Source organism: Aythya marila (genome assembly GCF_965140915.1).
Source record: "Aythya marila genome assembly, chromosome: W".
Classification (NCBI taxonomy): Eukaryota; Metazoa; Chordata; class Aves; order Anseriformes; family Anatidae; genus Aythya; species Aythya marila.
Genome location: NC_139081.1, coordinates 6,717,869 through 6,743,168, shown reverse-complemented (window position 1 = coordinate 6,743,168; position 25,300 = coordinate 6,717,869). Strand labels below are relative to the sequence as shown.

At 41.2% G+C, this 25,300-nt stretch overlaps 1 protein-coding gene across 1 annotated transcript in view; it reads left to right on the top strand.

The window, feature by feature from the left end:
- The window catches only part of LOC309889541 (homer protein homolog 1-like), a gene marked incomplete at both ends in the record, with an annotated part of 121,137 nt that overhangs the window by 58,080 nt on the left and 37,757 nt on the right, over window positions 1–25,300 (top strand). Inside the window, one exon of the mRNA XM_082782391.1 lies at window positions 55–197. Coding sequence (XP_082638517.1) covers window positions 55–197 — 143 coding nt within the window. The remainder of the gene's footprint in view (window positions 1–54; window positions 198–25,300) is intronic.

Here is a 25,300-nt window from a genome sequence, read left to right as displayed (position 1 = left end):
TCCCGAACAAGTTGGTTTGTAACTCTAATATGTCATTTGTTTGTTTTACTTAAGGAATCAGCTGGAGGGGATATTCAGTCTCCTTTAACGCCAGAAAGTATTAACGGGACAGATGATGAGAGAGTGACACCAGAAGTGATGCAGAACTTGGACGCAAGGGCTGAACCAACCCAGAACGTATTGCCATTTACTCATAGGTACAGATTCCATTCCCACATCCTGATTAAGTGATATTTATCTCCTTCCTTGTTAAAATTCCTTCTTCCATATTGTGGCTTCTACCTAGCACAGTTAAGAATTTAATTATGTGATTAAAAAAAAATAATAATACAGGACTGGCTTTCATATTTGCAATATAGTATTTGTTACCCCCCCTTTGCCCCCTCCCCCCCCCAAAAAAAATAGTACAAGGAAATATCTTAGAATAAGATTTGGGGGTGGTGGTATGTGTTTTTTATAGTTTAATCAGCTCAGTGTGAGCACTTGAACACTGGTTAGTGTAGCTGTCCCTTTAACAGGAAACATTATTTCAGTGTCTGACATCTTAGTTACAGTAAGTGCTTCATAGAATATGCCAGTTAAATTATTTTTGCATGTTTTCTTTAAATGATAACATTGGATCAGCCTTTCAGTGATGAGTTGTGGAAAGAAAAGGGACTCTTACAACACTTCTGGATTATACGATTTAAAGAAATCTTTAAGTGAACAGTTCTCTGTTGGTTGAAAAGTTTTTTCAACTTTTTTTCAAAACATGAGAAATGTGCAGTTCTGCTTCAGACTGAATTATAATTTGGTGCACTGGGAATTCTGTACTGCATTGCTCTTTATGAAAACTATGACTTTTTATTTAATCATACAAACCATGAACTAAGTTGGATATATCTTGCCTATTAGAAATTGTAAATGGGACACACTCAGTAACACACATTATGTACTAAGACTATGGAGAGCAACATAAATATTTAATAAACTTAGAGTAAAGCTATAAATACTATTTTTTAAATAATATGATCTTGATACAGTTTAAATAGTTTAAGAGCTCTTGATCAAAGGTTGGGGAGCACTGGGACCTCGGATAGTTCATGCAAAGAATTCGGAATGAGCAGAGATGGAACTGGAATCCTTCAAGACTTTTCATTTTTTGTAAGAGAATAATACTCTTAAATGTACCTGGAAAAAAAATAATTTACATGTTCAAATGAGAAAAAGTTGTTCCTTTTCATTATTTTTTTTAGAAGTGATTGTTTATTTTTATGATAAAGTCCACACTCTAGTAGTTGTTTGTTTAAAAAAAAATGATAGCTGCAAGATTTTCAAATTCTTTTTGCATATATAAATTTGTTTTCTGGTATGCCAATGCATTAACTACACTTTGTTCATCATTTAGCATGACTGAAGATATTTTTGAAACTGCCCAGCTGTAATTTTGGATGGTGTAAAATATCGGTTACAAAACATACATGTGTTGCATTTTTCTATCTACTTCATTTATCCAAAGTGAATGCCTGGTCTTAGTTTATTGTCTGGTTATATACCACTAGCTAGAATAGGTCTTCTGACACTCTCTTTGTGTTTAGAGAGTCACTTCTTATGATGATTCTCAAAAGACCAGAGTTTTGTCTTGCATATGGTAGCCTCAAGCTAGTGAGCTATTACTGAAGAAAATTCCATTTTTTAAAACCCTTTGAAATTAATTGAATTTTAGGCTAGATACGGTTTTTGTTATAAATAAATAAAAATGTATGTAGGCCACTCTTATTTATACTGACAAGCTCAACTGAGGTCATTTATAAATTATTTATATATGTCCTGGTTTCAGTTAGAACAGAGTTAATTTTCTTCCTAGTAGCTGGTAGAATGCTATGTTTTGGCTTAGGATGAGAAGAGTGCTGATAACACCCCAATGTTTTAATTGTTGCAGAGCAGTGCTTATACTAAGCCAAGGACGTCTCAGCTTCTTGCTCTGTCCTGCCAACGGGCAGGCTGGGGGTGCAGCAGGAGCTGGGAGGGGATAGACCCAGGACAGGTGACCCAAACTGGCCAAAGGGGTATTCCATACCATATGATGTTATGCTGAACAATTGATATGGGGTGGCTAGCCGGGGGAGGGGGGCCGGACTGCTCAGGGTTAGGCTGGGCATCGGTCAGTGGGTGGTGAGCAATTGCATTGTGCATCACTTGTTTGTACACATTATTAGTAGTAGTACTATTATCATCATTGTACTATTATTATTATTATTATTATTATTATTGTTATTATTATTTTCCTGTCTTATTAAACTGTCTTTATCTCAACTCACGGGCTTCACTTTCCGTTTCTCTCCCCCGTCCCAGAGAGGGAGGGGGGAGGTTGAGCGAACGGCTGTGTGGTGTTTAGCTGCCGGCCAGGTTAAACCACGACAATATATTATTGAAAATGCTTTTGAGTGCTTTCAGAATTTTTTTTCATATGGAAATAAAAGTCTTTGTGTGTGCGTGTGTTTCCCTCAATCAGAGGGGAACTGCTATTCGAATATATATATATATATATATTCCAAAAGATACCAGTTATTTCCCAGGTACAATTACGCTTCTCAAGTTGATGGCAGAACTTAGTTTGAAAATCAGCTACCTTGACTGAATTTACTTGTTAGCTATAACAATTAGGCCCTCTAAAATGGCAGTATATAACACATGCATGAAAGAGATGGAAACTGAAGCCTTCGGGACTGTGCTAGTCCTGTCTAAATGGGCATGTTTTTGAATAGGCATTTCATAATGTTAGGTGGGCAACTAGATAGACATACCTAGTTGCTTCTGCTGACTGGAAGGGTGTTTTCTGAAGGCAGTTTGCTTGCCCCTGTTTAAAAAAAAAACCAACAAACAAAACAAAACACAACACAACACAACACAACCAAACAAAAAAACTTTACACCCTGATCCTTGGAGACTCACTGGGTTTTTCATGTGTCAGGGCTATGAAAAGTGATTGTGCTCCTCCTTGTTCCCTGCCCTTTTGATGCTGTTGTGTGTTGGTGGCACTTTGTGTTTGATGGAAAGGAGTTGCCGCACTGAACCCTTTCCCTGTGCACCCTGGTAACTCCTGCCAATCACTGAGCCTCTTCCTCCAGCACCGTGTTTCAGCAAAGGGAAAGTTCAGCTATAGGGGACATGAGAGTTACTGAGGCTGGCTATGCTCCACTGAAATAACACTAGCATAGGAAGTTCATTCCTTCCATAAAAAAGAAAGGTATATTCTGCTCTGGTGTGACAATGAAAGCTTATCCAGTGAAGGTCCAAAAGGAGTGGTCCTCAGTGTAGGCTGGAGCATAGGGAAGGCACATGTGGGGCCACCCTACAGGAGCCTGGCATGTGTGGGGAAAGGGTTGGAGCTTCATGGGCAGGACAAGGTGCCACAGCACCACATGGCCTGGATGGCTAGTGAGCTGAGAAGCGTGTTGCTGCTGAGAGAGTCAGCAAGCTCAGCTGAGTGCAGGTGCCTCTGCAGCAGAGGACATGGGGTAAAAGTTTGAAGGTGGTTCTTATCAAAACAGTGATCGGGGAAGGTGTTTTCATATCTTTGTATGAACTGGAAGGGTTTGATAGGAGTTAACAAAGACAGAAATCAGAGGTGCAGAGGTCATGTTTTAGTCTACATCTTACTAGTTGTCACTTTTAATCTGCACATCTGAAAAATGTTCAATTTAATTTTGTTATAACACATCCTCTCTGGCCAGATATGTCCTTTTCTGCAAGCATTCTTCTCTGCATTTTGTACGTCTTAGTGTAGGCAGTTGGGCCTCTGTTATTTCAGCAGTGTTAGACTACTTTGGTATTTACAGTTATTTTCTGACCATTTATACCCAGAAACTGAATAAAAGCATTGCTTAAGTCACCAGTGTTGTTATTACAACTTTAATTTCTAATCGTTTCAATAAACAATTGTAAGTATTGAAATGAACTTTCTCTAGTATGTCTACAATCCCATTCATATCCCATGAACAGAGTAAAAGTCAATCTAGTTGCTTCAGTTTATCTTTAACTGGAAAATCCTAAAGCTGTTCACAAGCAGTGTGACTCTACTCAACTGCTTGAGAGATAAGGATATTAAACAGTTATGAACCTTGAACAGAAAGATCAACTCTTGCAGTTAAACATCTTGCCTTTTTTTTAAACTAGCTATGATGATTAATGTTGAATTATGAATTAATATTACTTGGGAACTTCCACTTCTTGTAATATAGTATAGCCTGAGCAATGCTCTCATTATTAAATGTTGCCAGAACAAATGAAAATAAAAAGTAGCCCAAGCCTGACATTAGAATTTAAAAAATCTTCGCTGAGACACTGATCAGTCATTTTCTGAAATGACTGATCAGTCCTTTCTGACTAGTCCAGGAAGGCTTTTTTCTAACAAAAGCTAGTTAATCAAATCTAATATTTAAACTAATTAATGTTTTTCAAGTACATATTTTCTTTCTTAACTAAATTTTAGTCTCCTCAGACTTTTTTTTTTCAATAATTTCTAAATTCTGTAACTGATTTTTTTCAACAACGACCAAAAAAAAATGTTGACCATAAAGTGGGGTTTGGAGAGAAAGGAAAGGTTGCTAAAAATTTGTAATCACTTCTGATGTGACTGTACTTGGCTTTTAAATGTAAATTTTAATAATGTTGGTGCATAGTATACAATTCCTAGTTGTCTGAATGAGCCCAAAGGAATTCTATTCTAAGCTTACTTAGACTTAGAATATAATTCAAATATAAAAACTGGATAGTGTGTCTGGCGAACTCTGCAACTGCTGCTTGGGGCTTTTTGGTAACTTTGGTGGCAGTGATCTTTCCTGCTTGAAAACAATACATTCGTTTGTAACAAGTCTTATTCCATTTCTTGGCACTTAAGAAAGCTGTGGGATAAAACATACTTTCAGAAACAGAACTTACTATAAGAGGATTCTGCTGGTACAAATTTTAAGTGTCTTCAATTTTCTGTCAACCTGTTAATCATTTTTTCATGTAATATGTAATGATGTTTCATCTAAACTTAATGAAGCTTGGAATTTCTATTACATAATGTTTTGATAATGATGTGTGTTTGTTGCTTGTTCATTAAAATTCCTATTTTTGCATTCAAACAAGTTTTAATATGAATTTTTGACTCATTCCCTTAGTGAAAATCGACTTACTTCAAGTAGCTTGTATCTTAGATATTTTATTGTCTAGATAGTTTACCATTTAATGCTGCATATAAATCACATACTGTGACAAAAAAAATAAATAATCCTGCTAGCTCATGTTCCTTCACTGAGTTTTCATTAAAAATTGTAAGCAGAAATCTGTTCAGTAGATTTTTCACTTTGTGTATCACAACCATCCACTTAGTATTTTCGATATATCACAGGGAAAGTACTTTGGATCATGTTGAATTGTTAAGTTGGCTTTGAAGATAAGTTCTGAGTCAATAATTTTTGTGGTATTTTGGAATTTTGAATTTATATTCAAATCCCAGTATTTGGACGTTATTTATGATGTTATGCATAGTTTCCTTACCAAGTAGTTCTGAAGGTGTATATTAGCTTTTTTTTTTTTTGGTGGGGGGGGGGGAGCGGGGTAATTTTTGCTTTTAAATGCTATTTGGGCAGATCATCGGATAATTTATGGTAGTGAGGAACCTCAGGAAGTCTCTATTCCAAGCTCCTGGCCAAAGCAGATTAGCTATGAGATCAGACTAGGTGGATCTGGGATTTATCCAGCTGGGTTTTGAAAGCCTTCAAGAATGGATACAGATAAAGCTGAGCTTTTTAAAAAGGCTTCTCTATAACTTAAAAGGTGAAAACTGGCATTGAATTCCATGGTGCTATAGAATCATACAATCATAGAATGCTAGTCCAACCACCCTGCCATGGGCAGGGACATCTCTCACTAGATCAAGTTGCCCAAAGCCCTGTCCAACCTGACCTTGAACACTTCCAGGGATGAGGCATCCACAACTTCTCTGGGTAACCTGTTCCAGTGTCTCAGCACACTCATATTGAAGAATTCCTTCCTAATATTTAATCTAAATTTACTCTCTTTCATTTTAAAGCCATTACATAATGGTAAATAGCACTACTAGTGCTAAATAGTGCTGCTAATAATAATATGTACAAAACAAGTGATGCACAATGCAATTGCTCACCACTCGCTGACCGATGCCCAGTTTATCCCCGAGCAGCCTGTCCCACCACCCCAGTCAGCCACCCCATATTAATTGTTCAGCATGACATCAGATGGTCTGGAATATCCCTTTGGCCAGTTTGGGTTAGTTGTCCTGGTTCTTTCCCTTCCCAGCTCCTTGTGCACCCCCGGTTTCCTCACTGGCAGGACAGTATGAGAAGCTGAAAAGTCCTTGGCTTAGCATAAGCACTGCTCTGCAACAACTAAAACATGTTATCAACATTATTCTCATCCGAAATCCCAATCACAGCACCAGCTACTAGGAGGAAAATTAACTCCGAAACCAGGACATGACCTACCCCTAGTGAACCCATATCGGTTCTGAACAATGACTGCGTTGTCCTTTAGGTGTTCTTCAATAACTCCCAGAATAATCTTCTCCATAATTTTACCAGACACTTAAGTGAGACTGATAGGCCTGTAATTCCCAGGATATTCTTTCTTGCCCTTCTTGAAAACTGGGACCACATTTGCTACCTTCCAGTCAACTGAGACCTCTATAGATTCCCAAGACTGTTGAAAAATGTATGAGAGAGGTCCCGCGATGACATCAGCCAGCAACACCTCCAGGGATGGGACATCCAAAACTTCTCTGAGCAGTGTGTTCCAGTGCCTCACCACCCTCTAAGTGAATAATTTCCTCCAAACAGCTACTCAAACTCTCCCCTCTTTTAGTTTAAAAACATACACCCTTGTCCTGTCATTATCTGACTGAGGAAAAAGTTGCCCTCCATCTTTTTTACAAGCCCCCTTAAAATACTGAAAGGCCACAATGAGGTCTCCCTGGAGCCTTCTCTTCTCCAGGGTGAACAACCCCAGCTCTCTCAGCCTTTCTTCATAGGAGAGGTGCTCCAGCTCTCTCATCATCTTTGCTGCCCTCCTTTAGACCTGCACTAAAAGGCCCACATACTTCTTGTGCTGGGGGCCCCAAACCTGGACGCAGTATTCTAAGTGGGGCCTCGCAAGGGCAGAGGAGAAGGGGACAATCACCTCCATCGACCTTCTGGATATGCCTCTGTTGACGCAACCCAGGATGCAATTTGCCTCCTGGGATGCAAGCACACACTGCTGGCTCAAACTCGGCTTTTCCTCCACTAGAACCCCCAAGTCCTTCTCTGCAGGGCTTCTCTCAATGAGTTCTTCTCCCAGCCTGTACTCATGTCTGGGATTGCCCTGACCCAGGTGCAGCATCTTGCACTTTGATTTGTTGAACCTCATTAGGTTCACATTGGCACACTTTTCTAGCTTGTCCAGGTCCCTTTGGATAGCATTCCCTCCTTCTCTTGTATCAAATGCACCACTCAGCTTGGTGTCAACTGTAAACTTGCTGAGGGTGCACTCGATCCCACTATGTCGTATATAAAGATATTCAACAGTACCACTCCATGTGGTGGTTTTACTTAGGTCGGGAACCAAGTTCCACCTCAGCCGCTCTCAAACTCCCCCTCCTCAAATGTAAAGTGGAAGAAAATACGATGCAAAGGGCTCAAGGGCTGAGATAAGGACAGGGAGATCGCTCAACAATTATCGTGATGGGCAAAACAGACTCAGCATAGGGAGACAGTAAGATTTATTGCCTATTATTAAAAGCTAGAGAAGTGAGAAACAAAGGAAAGAAACCAAAAATGCCTTCACCCCCATCCACCCTCTTCTACCTTGTCCCCCCAAGCATTTCAGGGGAACAGGGGAGTGGGGGTTGCAGTCAGTCTATAGCACTTCGTCTCCGCTGCTCCTTCTCAGTCACTCTCGTCCCCTGCTCCAACGTGGGGTCCCTCCCACATATTGCAGTCCTTCCCAAACTGATCCTGCGTGGGTTTCCCACAGGCAGCAGCTCTTCAAGAACTATTCAAAATATGGACCCATACCACGGGGTTCATCCTTCAGGAGCAAACTGCTCCAACCTGGGTCCCCCATGGGCAGCAGCTCCTGCCAGGTCACCTGTTCCTGCACGGTCTCCTCTCCACGGGCTACAGGTCCAGCCCAGAATCTGCTCGGGCGGGGGTCCTCCACAGGCCACAGCCTCCATCAGTGCAGGTCCACCTGCTCCACTGTGGTCTCCTCCATGGGCTTCAACGTGCAACCCTGCTCCACCGTGGTACTCCATGGGCTGCAGGGGGACAGCCTGCTTCACCATGGTCCTCACCACAGGCTGCAAGGGACTTCTGCTCTGGTGCCTGGAGCACCTCTCCCTCTCCTTCTTCACTGACTTTGGCGCCTGCAAGGCTGTCTCAGATCACCTCCTTCTCCTGCATGTTCCTTAACATTTCTTCCAGAAGGATGTGTTCTATCATCTTCCCAGGAACAGAGGTGATTCTGACCAGTGTATAGTTCTGAGGGTTTTCATTTCTGCCCTTTTTAAGAATGGCAGTGATGTTTCCCTCTTTCTGGTCACCAGGGACTTCACCTGACAGCTATGGCTTTTCAAATATGATGGAGAGTTGCTTGTCAACTGCATCAGCCACTTCCCTCAGGACCCTCGGATGCATGTGTTCAGGCCCTATAGACTTATATATGTTCAGGTTCAGCAGGTGGTCTCAAACCCAATCTTCTCTTACTGTGGGAGGGACTTTGCTCCCTGAGTCCCTGCCTTGAGGTTCAGGGACTTGAGAGATGTGGGGAAAGTGATTGCCAATGAAGACTTAGGCAAATAACTCGTTGAGTACCTCAGCCTTCTCCATGTCTGTTGTTACCCGTTCTCTAATATTGTTTGTCAGAGGGAGTGCACTCTCTTTAGTCTTCCTTTTCTGGGTAATGTACCTGTAAAATCCCTTCTTATTATTTGCATCCCTTGCCAAGTTCAGCTCTAGCTGTGCCTAGAATGAACTGTGACATTTTAGGTCACACCAGAGGAACTCTGGTAAATTGAATTACTCTGTTGAGAAAGATTATTATTTCCTGAGACTCATTTAGAAACTAAACTCAAAGGTGATGTGTTCCTGATGTCAGTGTAAGCAAAGGGCTAGTGGCTAGCTAATAAAGCAACTTAGAAGTATGGCTTGACTTCACCTCAGCCAACACTTTTTTAGTATTTTGAAACAGTAGCTTTGCTGTCCTCTCTTGTGCTCCACCAGCAAGATCCTGGTGTCAGGAAGAAGCACATGGAGAAGGATTACTCTCCCCTCCATCCCTGACCCAATTACCACTGCTTCCTGCATTTCTGCCTAAACCGCTGGTATTTATCTTAGGTAGGCTGTCCTTCACAATAAAAGTTCTCACTAGGAAATTATTCATTTAAAAGGAAAGTCATGTAAATTTTTTCTTGTATCTCACTTTCGTGATTGTGACAATTTCTGAAAATTTTTGTAGGGAATCTCTGTAATAAATCATAAACCATTACATGTTTTTAAACCAGTGACATGTCAAACACAGCATAAAACAGCTCATACTATAACATTTTCATTTGATGTCTTTACAAATGGAAAGAGAAGTGGAGAGGACTTCCATCTACTACTAGAAGAATGGTCATGGTGTATGTGTTGCTAAGCTCTCAAATAAAGCAAATCTGAGGTTGGACTCGATGATCTTGAGGTCTCTTCCAACCTAGAAATTCTGTGATTCTGTGATTCTGTGATTCTGTGCAACTGATAGAGATGATTTTAATTGTTGGGGGAATGGATAAGAGGCAAAATGAAAGCGTGGGGAGATTAATATAATTTATTGCACTTCACTAGCAGACTAGAACAGTGGAAAACTAAAAGAAAACTAAAACACCTTCCCTCCATCCACTCTCTTCTACCTCCTCCCACCAAGTGATACAAGGGAACAGGGAATGGGGGTTGTGGTCAGTCCATAATGTCTTTGCTGCTCCTTCATGGAGCTCCTGCTCCAACATGGGATTCCTACCATGTGTTGCAGTCCTTCCCGAACTGATACTACTGTGTGGGCTTTCCCCCAAAAAATATCTTCTACAGAAACAGAAAGCCAATAGCACGTTAAATTACAAAGAAAAAAATACATAGCTATTAATCCCCTGAGTCTCAAGTAAATTTTCTTAGTCATGACCCTAGAAAAGTGAAGCCTTTTGTGAAAAACAGAGGCAAAGGGGATGTTTTGCAGGACAGATTTGAACAATTTTTTCAGTCTGATTACTCAAACTTCCACTATATGATCTTGCTTGGTTAGGGAAGTTAATGTGTGAAAGTATTTCATGACCAGGATAATGTGAACCATTCATGCTAATACCTTTGGTTTAGGAGTAATTATTGATGCAGAAGTAGAGGGCTTTCTTCAGTGTATGGAATTTTGACTATTTTTAACAAGACGTTCATATGGTGTTGCAAAACGACCACATGGACACCAGGGTTCTTTTAGGATCAGTAGCTGCTACCACTTTATTGATGACATAACTTCAGCTCTTACACTGAGGGCATAACTTCATCTCTCTTACTGAGGACAGGCTCCCTTCTTATACCATTCGCTCTACAGCAGTACTTTTCCACTAACTATTCATTGGTCAAACAACTTTGCCTGACAACAGCAAACAACCAGCAACTTCCATGTCATAACAGCTGGAGAACAAGCAACCTGAGAAGGCAAGGTGTCTTCTGAATCACCCTTCTTTGTTCCTTCTAAACTCTTTACATTCCTCATGGCCTCATCATTAGGAGTCGGATGTTATCACCAACCATGGGGCTTGTCAACTCCCATGGCCACACTCCCACAATATGGCAATCTGTTCTGCAGGTAAGAGCATCACCCAGTTTACCCCCATCTGTACACACAACTGTTTTGACTCTCCAAAGATAGACCTCTTCAGATTATGCCCCAACAAGCACTAAAAAGCATGTTTGAAAATTAAAAGCTCCTAGTAGCTGGTATGTAGCTGCTTCATTTCAAGTGCAAAACTTAGTCCATTTATCTTTACCAGCACAAAATATAACACTTAAACAGCTATCTGTATGTAGACGAATGCTAAAGAAACTTTTCCAGACTTGTTCATTTTTTGTTTCCTATCTCTAAAATGGACTCTGGAGTCATAATCTGGTTCTGCGAAATTGGAGAATAGTCTAGACTTTGGTTTCAGGTTACATATTCCCATCTGCATAGAAATTATTGAAATGGTTACACAGTTCTAGAGAAAGGAAATTAAAGAAAATGGAGGATTTGTTGCCTTCAGATCACTTTTCAGTATGCTGCAGAACAATACACATTACTATCTTGTTTAACACTAGTGGTGTTAAACAATTCTCAATTCTAGGGCCAGTTCTTTTCAACTTTTTGATCAATTATCTGGATGCAAGAGTGTAATGCATCCTTAGCAAGTTTGCTGATGATACTAAAGTGTTGACAATCTCAAGGGCTGAGAGGCCTTGCAGAGGGGTCTAAATACATAGTAGCATTGGACAATCAACAATGGCATGAAAATCAACAAAAGTAAATGCTGGGTTCTGCACCCAGGACAGAGTAACGCCAGACACTAGGAGATGAGTAGCTAGAGAGCAGCTCTGCAGAAAGGGATCTAGGGCTGCTGGTCAATATTAGGCTCAGAATGAGTCAGCAGTGTACCCTGGTAGCCAAGAGGCCAAACTACATTTTTGGGTGCATTAAACACAGCCAGACAGTCAAAAGAGGTGATTCTCCTGATACATTTAGTGCTAGTGCAGCCTCACCTGGAGTACTGTGTGCAGTTCTGGTCTCCAGAGTATAAAAAGTATGTTAAGGTACTTGAATACATCCAGAAGAAAGCAACAGTGCTGATAAAAGGCACGTCATATGAGGAGAGGCACGTTGGATGAGGAGAGGCTGAGGACACTAGTGTTGTCTAGTCTGGAGAAAAGAAGGCTAAAAGGTAACCTCATTGCTCTCTACAACTTCCTGAGGAGGGGAAGTGGAAAGGGAGGTGCCAGACTCTTCTCCATAGTAACTGATGACAGGACATGTAGGGAAACCTGCTTTGGCAGGGGGGTTGGACCCGATCATCTCTTGAGGTCCCTTCCAACCCCTACAATTCTGTGATTCTGTGATTCTGTGAATGGCATAAAGCTATGCCAGGAGAGGTTCAGAATGGATATTAGTAAAAATTTCTTGTGTGAGGGTGGTCAAACACTGGAACAGACTTCCTAGTGATATAGTTGATGCCCCATGACCATCAGTGTTCAAGAGGCATTTGGATAATGCCCTTATTAATATGCGTTAACTTTTGGTTAGCCCTGAAGTAGTCAGGCAGTGCTTGATGATCTTTGTAGGTCCCTTCCAACTGAACTATTCTAATACTAATTCAAAATCCACAAGCTAAAAAAAAAAAAAAAAAAGCTCAAAAAAAAACAAGTGAAAATTTAGTATTTCATAGATCAGAAAGCCAACATTATCAGTTTTGCTATCTTAAAATCTTTTTCAACTCATAACAATTATACGGTTTTAAAATATACTTTATTCTTTTAAAGCCCAGATAAACCTATGCCCCAAAACCATACTTTCTTCAATATTTTCAAAGTGTGTATTCTTCTTCAAGAAATATCTCCAGTTGCCTAGTTGTTTGAGTACTTCTATAATTGCACCTGTATATCAGGAATCAGTTTCCTGCTTTACTGAGAAGACAAGAGGTAAAAGGAAGTCTTCCGAAAGAAAGAAGCTTTTAAAAAAGCTCAAAAAAAGAAAACAAAAAAGCAACTAAAATCCAAACCTTTCAGTTTGTTCCTCTTTTCAAACGTTTTTCTCTTACTGATACCAACACATTACTCTATCTTCTGTGTTGTCTCAGGTGTAGTTGTGGATCATGAGTCATGTACTTCTCGTATGACAAGTTGCATATAGATAGATATGAAGTTCTGATTTATTTTTTTATATGACGTGTCTTTATGGTTTCACTGCTGTCTGGAATGACTGATGATAACATACAAATACGATAACAATGTTAATGACTAAACAATTATTATTCTTTGAACAGTATAAAACTATTTTTCTCAAACTTTCAAGTAGAATATAAAAAAAATACCTTCAGCCTTTAACAACTCAAATTGAAGATGAAATGATCAATGGATTATTCCTTCTAGTCTTTTTCGTATTACTCTATTCTTATCTCCCCTCTCTCCTTGGAGGAGAGGGATGCTTTGGAAGCAGAAATCAGTCTGGCTAGCATCCCTCTGCAGTGATTTAAGCCTAACAACCTGTCATTTATTTTATTCTTGTTGGCATTTATAAGGATATGATTAGATATGGGGCAGAGAAATATACATTATATTTGACTGAGTTATAAGGTGCCAAATGTCTTAAGTTGTGGAGCATTTTCACTTTCAGTCATGGTGAATTAATTGTGGATTCACCTAAAATGCACTACGTAGATCCATAGAGGAGTGTTTTCCATTTTGCAAGGTGCTCAGGTTGTGTTAATGAAGCCCATATGGTCTTAGAAATTGGCTAGTTTTTGATTAATTAGATAACTTTCATCTGGGGGACTAACCATGGAAGTCAGAGCCAATGATAGCTGGCAACAAATATTTAATTTCAGTTATGGATTCTTTTCCTTTTGAAGGTATGAAATAGATGTACTGTTGTGCCAAGTTCTGCTTGGGTTAAGAGGAAGCAGAGGTGAAGTTTGAGTTTTGGAGGTGGATGTAGCTCCTATTCCTTTGCCATAGTTAAAGCTAATCAGCGACTGTACCTTAAGTAGTTGGAACAGACTCCTCCAGTGGCCACACAGTAGGGGGGACTAGATAGAACTGGATGAACACTTCTATACCCTGGAATATGTTTTTTACTTCCAGGCATGTGTGGAGCCTGGCTTAGGAAAAAACTGTGTTGTGTCTGTTGACTTTTCCAGTTCAGAGCCAACATAAGGTTGTCTGCACAGTATAAAGAAATCAGGGTGAACTCGATGAAGTCACTTGTTGGTCTTTTTCATATTTATTGATAGGATCCAGCCAAATGGATTACCTCTGCCCACTTTCAGAAAGAACTCATATTTAAAAACTAAACTTTGTCAGAGAGAAATGCAGTTTAGGAAACTCTTTATATTAAAAATATATACCATGAGTACTAGCAGTTTTTAAAGAATTGTTTCCTATTTAAATGAAGCCCTTCTAAAAACATATATTTCATCAAAGTTGTTTTATTGTGGGTTTTTTTTTTGGTTGGTTGGTTGTTGCTGTTGTTGTTTTTTCTAGAACGTATTTTGAACAGAGATGACAATTTCATAATCTGTGTATGCTTTGAGGGATCTTTTTCCATCCCTACAAGAGATGTAGGACCTACATAAGGTAAAAAGCTTAGTTTTAAGCCTAATCCAAAAGATCCACACTGTCTTATTAATATCATACTCTCTGGAGTGTGTCATTTTTGTCAGATGAATTAAGATTGCTTCTCCCTTACATAAAGCTAGGCATTACAAGTAAACCTAGTTAAGGTAGTGATTCCTTTGGAGAATGCTGTGTCCTGGGTTCTCTGGGGGAGAACCTACAAATTTTGCCATATTCATGTGACACCGGGGCCTAAAAATTTTGCTTTCAATAGTGTCTAATGCATTTCATCCTATATAGGCACTGAGGACTGGTCAGATGAATCGCTATCTGAGGATGCTTACTTTTAACTTTTAAATATCTAAACCTGGGGAAGATGGAGTTCATCCAACTATGCCCTCTTTACCAGGTCCAGCATTGAATTGTACCTCCTGCCAACATTATGAATCAGAGTTGTGCTGCTTGTTTTCTATGGAGATAACACAGTTCTGCATTCCCCAGCATTGCTGTCACCCTGCCATGGCTCCCTGGTAGGCTATTTCATTCACTCAACCCACTCTCCAGGTGATGGTTCCTATCAAGATAATTTAAGCCTCCAGAAGCCTAGAGTAAATCTCACTGATAAAGTAGAAGTCCAAAGTTGCTTTATTGTAAGCCATTTCAGAATGCACATAAATAGTGTGCAGGCTCTACCTACAGCAGTTGCATTACTGAAAATAATTGTGTCAGGATGACTGTAATGATCATTTTCTGTTGCATTGTGGTAGGCAGACCTCTTGCAGTGGAAGTTCAATGGCATCAACCTTCTTCCTGCAGATGTGGGTAGAGGTTAGGGGTAGGCACACATAAACACAAAAGTGGATTGTTTTATCTATCAAAAATCTGAAGTACATGTATTTAATATATTCTCTTATTGAGGGAAAAGTTAATTTGAAGAATAAAATGGGGAATACAGCTAAATGGAGATCAACATCTGTAATTTTTCTTCAGTTTTATGCTTTAGGGAAGCTTTCTATACCTGAAGTATCACATCTTTTGAGTTCCTTTAATATCATTGTAGATGCCACCAGTGTTTTATAGTACAGGCAGAAAACAGTTTGTGTTCATCAGTGTTTTGATCATATAACAGGGGTCTCTGCTGAGATGAATTCAAGTTTCTGATAGCACTTTGGTGAGATGTGGACAACTGACAATTCATAGAATTCATAGAATATCCCGAGTTGGAAGAGACCCACGAGGATCACTGAGTCAAACTCCTGGCACCACACAGGTGCCAGGTCTACCCAAAAATTCAGACAGTCCAAACACTTCTTAAACTCTGACAGGCTTGGTGCCATGACTATGTCCCTGGGGAGCGTGTTCCAGTGTGTGACAACCCTCTCGGTAAAGAACCTTTTCCTGATATTTAGCATGAATCTCCCCTGTCACAGCTTCACACAATTCCCTCAGGTCCTATCGCTGGTCACTAGAGAAGAGATCAGCACCTGCCCCTCTGTTCCCCCTCATGAGAGTGCTGTAGACCACAGTGAGGTCTCCCCTCAGCCTCCTCTTTTCCAGGCTGAACAAGCCAAGTGACCTCAGCCGCTCCTCATACGTCTTTCCCTCTAGGCCCTTCACCATCTTAATAGCCCTTCTCCACAACTTTCCAATAGTTTCACATCCTTTTTGTACTGTGGTGCCCAAAACTGCACACAGTACTCGAGGTGAGGTCGCACCAGCACAGAGTAGAGAGGGATAATCACAGAATCACAGAACTGTAGGGGTTGGAAAGGACCTCAAAAGATCATCGGGTCCAACCCCCTTGCCAAAGCAGGTTCCTTAGAGCAGGCTGCCCGGGTAGGCATCCAGACGGGCCTTAAATATCTCCAGAGAAGAAGACTCCACAACCTCCCTGGGCAGCCTGTTCCAGTGCTCCATTACCCTCACCATGAAGAAATTCTTTCGCATGTTGCTGCAGAACTTCCTGGGCTCTATCTTGTGACCATTACTCCTTGTGCTGTCCCTGCAAACCACTGAAAAGAGGTTGGCCAAATCCCTCTGTCTCCCACACCTCAGGTATTTATACACATTGATGAGATCCCCTCTCAGTCTTCTTTTCTCTAGGCTGAACAGACCCAGGTCTCTCAGCCTTTCCTCATAAGGAAGATGCTCCAGGCCCCGTAATCACTTCCCTCAACCAACTAGCAATGCCGTGCTTGAAGAGCACAGCATTGCTTTCATAAGCATTGCTTTCATAAGCATCATCGAAGTATTTCACAGTGACACCAAATAGCCATGAAGTTTTGTCAGTAATGAAATGTGTTGGAACAAATCAGCAATGAAGTAGAATATAAGAGGGTTGTTTTCTTTATTAGCTTTTAGTTCATTTGGCAAATGAAGGAAGTTGGAATGAAATAAAATGGCTGATGAAATAAAATGGCTGATATGTCTAGGACTTTGTTTTCTCTAGTACACAGTAATAAAGCATTCATCGTGATGAACTTCAACTGTAGCGTTGTTGCCTTTGCAAATTTTACTCTGTGGCACTTCAGTGTAATGATATCTTTCTGTCATGAAATGCAAAGGGTTTAGCTTCTAAATTCAAGTTAGAATATTGGAAACCATTCTTCTAGGAGACTGAAACCACGTAGGAAATTAGAAAGTCATTTTATTTAATCAACATAGCTCAAACAAAACAAAACAAAACCCCCTAAAATTAAATTGTGCTTCATGATTATAGTAAGTTATCCCAACTTGTAGTTAGCTGAAGGAAAAAAAAATTAATAAGGCATGCATTTGTTGTCTCAAATCAAATGATTGTTTGTGTAGGCAATATATTCAGGTTAGGTTGGTCTGAATTTTAAGAGGTTAGGTAAAGTAGCTTCCTACATGCACAAATTGTGATCTAACTGGTTATTCAGTATGACTGAGACTCTACATATTCACTTTATTTAGGAAATACTCTGAAATTTAAAACTAATATAATTACATGACAGCATGGATTGTGTGACACCTTCTTTCTACGCTTTCCAGAGATTTTAGTATTATTATTTAATTCTTATTTAGCATTTTAGGAATCCTCTGTCCTGGGCTTGTGTTTAGTACAGTGGTGTAATGGGTTTACGTGGCAAGGTTTTGGTAGCAGGGGGCCATAGGGGTGGTTTCTGTGAGAAAGATCTAGAAGCTGCCCCATGTTTGGGAAGGGCCCCATTGTTTTCCAGAGCTGAACCAATAAGCGATGTTGTTTTGCGCCTCTGTGAGAGCATATTTAAGACAGGGAAAAAAATGCTGCGCCACACAGCAGCTGGGAGAGTGAAGGGAGTGAGGAACAGCCTTGCAGGTGCCAAGGTCAGTGTAGGAGGGGGAAAGGTGCTCCAGGTGCCGGAGCAGAAGTCCCCTGCGGCCTGTGGTGAGGACCATGGTGAAGCAGGATGTCCCCCTGCAGCCCATGGAGTACCACGGTGGAGCAGGGTTCCATGCTGCAGCCCGTGGAGGAGACCACAGTGGAGCAGGTGGCCCTGCACCGACGGAGGCTGCTGCCTGTGGAAGACCCCTGCCAGAGAAGATTCCGGGCCGGACCTGTAGCCCGTGGAGAGGAGACCATGGAGGATCAGGTGACCTGGCAGGAGCTGCTGCCCGTAGGGGAGCCAGGTTGGAGCAGTTTTCTCCTGAGGGATGGACCCCGTGGTACGGACCCATATCTGGAGCAGTTCTGGAAGAGCTGCTGCCTATGGGAAGCCCACGCTGGATCAGTTCATCAAGGACTGCATCCCGTGGGTGGGACCCCACAGCACAGGGGACGAGAGTGACCAAGAAGGAGCAGCAGAAAAGAAGTGCTGTAGACTGACCATAACCCCCATTCCCCCGTTCCCCTGTGCCGCTCGGGGGGAGGAGGTGGAAGAGGGTGGATGGGGGGGAAGGTGCTTTTGGTTTCTTTCATTTGTTTCTCACTTCTCTAGCTTGTTAGTAATGAGCAATAAATCTTACTATCTTCTTATGCTGAGTCTGTTTTGCCCGTTACAATAATTATTGCATGATTTTCTCATCCTTATCTCAACCCTTGAGCCCTTTTTACATATTTTCTCCCCATTCCTCTTTGAGGAGGGGGAGTGAGAGAGTGTCTGTGGTGGAGCTTGGCTGCCCACTCGAGCGGAACCACGACAAGTGGTAGGCTCAGGAAAGTTGTCTTTTAAACATCTTCATATGATGCTGTTTGCCCTACCCTTTTTCTATTCCAGATGCCTTATCAATGAAAGTGAAATAGAGCTCGCAGTATTAGAAAATAAACATGCTCTTACACTACCGTGGTATGTAGGCATAGCCTTGTGAAAGCATGGGAGCTCAGGATCTGTTCTGCCATCTGTTAAATGACAACTAGGAAAACTTACACAACTTCATACTCTGCATCCTTGTAGGATTTGTGATAAGTTATGTAAATTGGGGGTGGAGAGGAGCAGGGAGCAAAACTTTATATTCTTTTTTGAAATTGTTGTTTCAGATAAGTGTTGAATTGGGAAGAACTGGTCTATATTTTATTTTCTTTTTAACTTCCAGCTGAGTTAGGAGCCAAATCATCTGACCTATGCATTATTCTGAAAAGAGGCTAAAGGAAATCTAAAATCTTTTAGAACTCCAAGTCTAGACTGAGTAAATAATAACTAGCAACCACCAATGAAATAAGGAAGATGCTGGGTTCTGTTTTTTTGTTTGTTTGTTTTGTTTTGTTTTCTTAAAGAAACAACTAGTCTTGCTGCTAAAGACTGAGGAAAAGAAGGCATTAAGTACCTCAACCTTTTCCTCATCTCTTGTTACTGTTTCCCCCCACATCCAATGAAAGATGGAGATTCTTCTTAGTCCTTCTTTTCTTGATTATATATTTAATATACATATATAAATATAATATAATATATAAAAAATATATAAATATTTTTGTAGGTCATTCTATAGAATATCTTTCTGTTCGTGGTAGTAGATTTGTAAGGCCTTGCAGCTGTAATGATTGTTCTTCTAAATTCAGTGTTTGCTATGATAGTAAGACAGGAACTAGCATTAAGTGGGTCTTAGACTGAGATATCCTGTGGTATCACTGACAGAAAGTTCAAAAATGATCTAAAATAAATGCTTGCAGATCTTTCATGTTCAACCACTCTTAACAGCTGTTGTCATCAGCAGAGGCACAACACACTCAAGTTTAAGCTGTGACAGTATCTAGAAATGCAGCAGAGGCTTGTGCCAAGGATCTCCACCTCTGGCACATGGTGTACGTCTGATTTACAGGGTTAGAAGCCATCCCTTTAGCCACCTCATTGCTGTACATGGTGCAACCTGGTTGCAGTTGCTCAGCCCAGTCCAGCATAGCTGTATCTGTCTTCACTCTGTCATTGCAAGTCTGACAATCTCTGTTAATCTGTGTAGAATCAACCTGTAGCTGCAGCAATCTCATTGGCCGCAATGATAGAGCTAAACAAAACAGTCCCTGGCACCAAGGACTGTGGTCTGAACCACATCTACATGTTATAGCAATGACACTAGATCCCTTCTGGGCCCATGCAGTGTCCTTTTGTCCGTAAGACACAGTTACTGTTTTGTGTAGAGTCCTTTTATAGTTCCAAATACGTGCAATGTAGATTTGCATATATCTTTTGTTGTGTTGCTGACAGATTATGGATCGTATCAATGCACACACAAATTGTTGTTATAGGTAGGATTTTTGAAAGAAACATAGACAGGTGGTTGGTTTTTTTTTGCCCAGGGTCATCAGGAAAATTAATCTGTACTAATTCAAAGTGTGAATTTACAGTTAAACTGCTTTAAATTCTTGTGTGTACAAGTGAGTTGCAGAATGAGTATCCATAATTCAGATCCTTTTAGTGTCAGGGTTACCATTTCCTTGTATCTGACTTTCTGATAACCACATCATCTAATTGCTTCCATAAACTGATTAAGTGCCAGAGGAGCCCAAGTCAATTTGACTCTTTGCAGCCAAATGCCTATTTGTTTTAGAAAATGGGATATAAATTCCTAAATAACTTGAATTGCTTTTGAAAATTTAGTTCTATTAGAATATTAGAAATGGTCAGCACCATAGCAACAGCAAGGAATTATACCTAGTGTTCTACAGTAATGTAAAGACAAAAAAAATAGCTTATCAGTTATCATTTGTGAAAAATAGGAGTTACATTACAAATGTACAAGACCAAAATGCTTCTAGTGATACTGATAAGCAATTTCAATGTAATTTCAGTAAAGGAACAAGAACAGATTATTTTTTCTTTTTTATTTTTTCGGAGTATATGATAAATTTTTAGGTCTGCAAGGTACTAACGTTTACTGCAAAAAAAAAAAAAAAGCTAGAAATTAATTAGGTATGCTTGCTCTTGCAAAGGGCTAAATGTTATAAAACAAAGTTATTGATTTTGTTTTATGCTATATGACCTTCATGAAAAGATAACCTAGTGTCTCTTTACTATATAAAATTTAATGACTAAGACAAAAATGCAATATTTTTAAAAGAATAAAATGAAAATAGAAGTTGAGTCTCTTCAGAGAAATCAGGGATTTTATTAGTGCTACTGTGATGATTCAGGTTAAATATAAGTCTTTTGCATTGTGATACAGTGTAAAAAAAGACATATGAAACTGTTGTTAACATTTTAAATTTAATGAGAAACAAAGTTCAAATGTCACCTATGTAAATACATTTGGAGTACACTAGAGGACAATACAAGAAGCTTGGAAAATTCATTGATTCTTGTGTAGAAGAGTGACTCCTCTTTTTCCCACACTTTAACTTGAGTCAGGAATAGGATCTAAATCCCTGGCTGATAAGGATCATAGCTGAAGCATTAATTTTGTGTTAATGTCCAATCTTAAGCATCCCACAAAGTGCCTTTCAAGAGCTCTTCTATTGCTATTGACCTTTAGTGTTTCAATAAGCAGCAAACACCACTATACTTGGGTGCTGGGTTACTGTGGAGAATATTTCAGTGAAATTTTCCTTCCTTAAAAAGAATATAATTTGTAGTCTATTCCTCAGTGATAAATTTCCATGTTGAAAGGTTGTCTGTGTTGTGGTGGTTTCTATGGATCCTAATATGATTAAGGCTGTATTACAAGTACAGAACATGGATTTAGATGGTGAAGCTAAGTAGGATATAGCCACCACTTTCCAATACATAATTGTCTGCCAGGTAGTGGAAACTGTACCATTACTCAACTTCTTTAGTCAGTTTCATCCATTAAGTCCCTTCTGCAAAGATTTTGACCCTGCCACAGTAAGATACTAATCAAAGCATAAGACAAGAGATGGCTAATAACAGGACTGTCTATAAAACAACTGGAAAGCTGTGGCATAAAGACCACACAGACACCAGGGTTCTTTAGGGATCAGTAACTTCAATTTCTTTATTAATGACAATAACTTCCACTTTTATTGAGAACAAGCAGTCCGAGACAGCAAGCTGTCTCCTGAATCACCCTTCTTTGTTCCTTCTAAACTCTTTACATTCCTCATGGCCTCATCGTTAGGAGTCGGATGTTATCACCAACCATGGGGCTTATCGACCTCCATGGCAATACTCCCACAGAAAGGCAACTCTTCTGTTCATGGGCTGAATGTGTGCTTCGAACAATTCAAAATCTGAGAACATGCTCAAACTGAAAGGCTAAATGCAAATGAAAAGTGGTACATGAAACGCTTTGAGTTTCTGAATTCCTATATTTCACCTGAAGGTCAATGTGATCCTTGGTCACAGCCAACATGGGTTCATGAGGAGAAGGTCCTGGTTGGGGCAATCCCAGACATGAGTACAGACTGGGTGAAGAACTTACTGACAGCAGCCCTACAGAGAAGGACTTGGGTGCTCTGGTAAACGAAAAACTCAGATAGAGACAGCAGTGCGCACTTGCATCCCAGAAGGCAAACAGCGTTCTGGGCTGCATCAAAAGAGAAGTGGCCAAAAGGCTGAGGGAGGTTAATTTTCCCCCTCTCCTCTGCCTTTGTGAGGCCCCGTTTGGAGTACTGCATCCAAGTCTTGGACCCAAAGCACAAGAAGGATGTTGATCTGTTGAGGGGGTCCAGAGGAGGGCCATGATCAGAGGGCTGGAGCACCTCTCCTATGAAGAAAGGCTGAGAGAGCTGGGGTTGTTCACCCTGGAGAAGAGAAGGCTCCAGGGAGACCTCATTGCGGCCTTTCAGTATTTTAAGGGGGCTTGTAAAAAAAGATGGAGGGCAACTTTTTCCTCAGTCAGATAATGACAGGACAAGGGGGAATAACTTTAAACTAAAAGAGGGGAGAGTTTGAGTAGCTGTTTGGAGGAAATTATTCACTTAGAGGGTGGTGAGGCACTGGAACACACTGCTCAGAGAAGTTTTGGATGTCCCATCCCTGGAGGTGTTCAAGGCCAGGTTGGAGGAGGTCCTGGGCAACCTGATCTAGTGGGTGGCATCCCTCCCCATGGCAGGAGGGTTGGAACTAGATGATCTTCAAGGTCCCTTCCAACCTGAGCCATTCTATGATTCTATGATGATTCTCTGACTACTGGAGTTGCCATGGTGAAGCCATGCTGGCTTTCTCAGTTCACTTCCTTCTCCTGCATGTGCTCTGACATTGCTTCCAGGAGGATCTGTTCCATGATCTTCCCAGGAACAGGGGTGAGGCTCACCTGTCTGTAGCTCTCCAGGTCTTCCTTTCTGCCCTTTTTAAGAATGGGAGCGATGTTTCACTTTTTCTAGTCACCAGGGACTTTGCCTGACTGCCATGACTATTCAAATAGGACGGAGAGTGGCTTGTCAACTACATCAGCCAGTTCCCTCAGGACACTGGGATGCATGTCATCGGGCCTCATAGACTTATGCATGTTCAGTTTCATTATGTGGTCTCAAACCTGCTCTTCACTTACTGTGGGAGAGACTTTGCTCCCCCAGGCCCTGCTTCGAGGTTCAGGGACTCAAGAGACGTGGGAAGCCTGACTGGCAGTGAAGACTGAGGCAAAGAAGTTGGTGAATACCTCAACCTTCTCCATGTCTGTCATTACCAGTTCACCCTTCTCATCCGTCAGAGGGGGTACGCTCTCCTTGGCCTTTCTTTTCTGACCAATGTACCTATAGAATCCCTTCCTGTTATTTTTTGCATGCCTTGCCAAGTTTAGTTTCATCTGTGACTTGGCTTTCCTTATCCCATCCCTGCACATCCGGACTGCATCCCTGTACCCTTCCCAGGCCACATGTCCCTTCTTCCACTGCCTATGCATTTCCTTCTTGTGCCTCAATTTGACGAGCAGGTCCTTCCTCAGCCATGCCGGTTTCCTGTCTTCCCTGCTTGATTTCTTACCCATGGGGATGTAGCGCTCTTGCACGCTAAGAAAAGTGTCTTTAAATAGTTGCCAGCTCTGATCAGCTCCTTTGTCCCTAAGGACAGTGTTCCATGGGATCTCATCTGTTAGGTCTTTAAACAGCTGGAAGTTTGCTCTTCAGAAGTTCAGGGTCCTGACTTTGCTCTTTGCTCATAGTACTTGAGATCACAAACTCAGCCAGGACATGGTCAGTCTGCCTCCAGTCAGGCAGCCCAGTCTGCCTCCAGTCTTAACCTCTTCAATGAGTTAATTTGCATTGGTGAGCACCAGGTCCACTAATGCTTCTTCTCTGTTTAGTTTGTCTAATACCTGGACCAGGAAGTTATCCTTGATGCACTCCAGTAGTCTCCTGGATTGCTTACAGCCTGCTGTGCAGCTTTTCCAGAAGACATTTAGGTGGCTGTAGTCCCCCATCAGGATGAGAGCTTGCAAGCATGATGCTTCTTGTAGTTGAAGCAAGAATGCTTCATCCACAGGCTCCCCTTGATCAGGCTGCCTGTATTAGACCCCAATCACAAGGTATGCTTTATTTGTCCAGTCCTTAACTTTTACCCACAAGCTCTCATCCTGTCTGTGGCTGTTTCTCAGAGGCAGCTCTTCCCAATCAACTTACAAGGCAACACCCCCGCCCTTCCTTCCCCTCCTGTCTGTTCTGAAAAACTTGAATACCTCTATTCCAATGTTCCAGTTGTATGATCCTTCCCACCACGTTTCTGTGAGAGCAATTAGGTTACAATTTTCTAATTGCACCATGGTTTCCAATGCCTCCTGCTTGTTTCCCATGCTGTGTGTGTTGGTATAGAGGCACTTCAGCTGGAATATCAGTTGCATCACCTTTTCAGAGGAACCCTTCCTAATTCCTTTGGGACGATTCACAAGTATTTCCCTGTTGCTTCCTAAAGTGACAATGTTCCCAGGTTCTCTTTCATCACTCAGAGATACATCCCCTTCCCCTGATGGATCTAGTTTTAAGATCTGCTAATAAGCCCAGCCAGCTTGCTGCCCAGAACACTCTTGCCCCAACTGGTCAGGTGAACCCCATCTGGTGTCAATATGCCCAAAAGTTTGTAGAACCCAAAACTTTGAGCATAGCACCAGCCGCACAGCCAGTCACTCACTTGGTCCTTCTTCTTGGGTCCCAGTCATTAACTGGGAGAACAGAGGAGAACATTACTTGCACTCCCAATGCCTTCAACATCTTTCCAAAGGTCATCAAGTCCCTTTTGATATTTTGTAGTCTCTTTGTTGCAGCCTCATTTGAACCTTCATGAAAGAGTAGGAATGGGTGGTAGTCTTCTGGCCCCACCAAGACTGGTATTGTCTTTGTAATATCACAAATGTGGGCTCTCTGGGCAGGCAGCAAACCTCTCTGGAGAGATTATCTGGATGGCAAATAGGTGCCTCAGTGCATCTTAGTGTGGAGTCTCCAATTACTAACACCCTTTGCGCCTTTTTTGTGGCACTGGTTCTAATTCAGGTGGTTGACTCAGCCAACTTTGGATGGTTGCCCTTTCCGAGGTCTTTATATTTGTTATGGTTTAACCCAACTGGCAGCTAAGCACCACAGCCATTTGCTCACCCTCCCCCCTCTCTCTCTG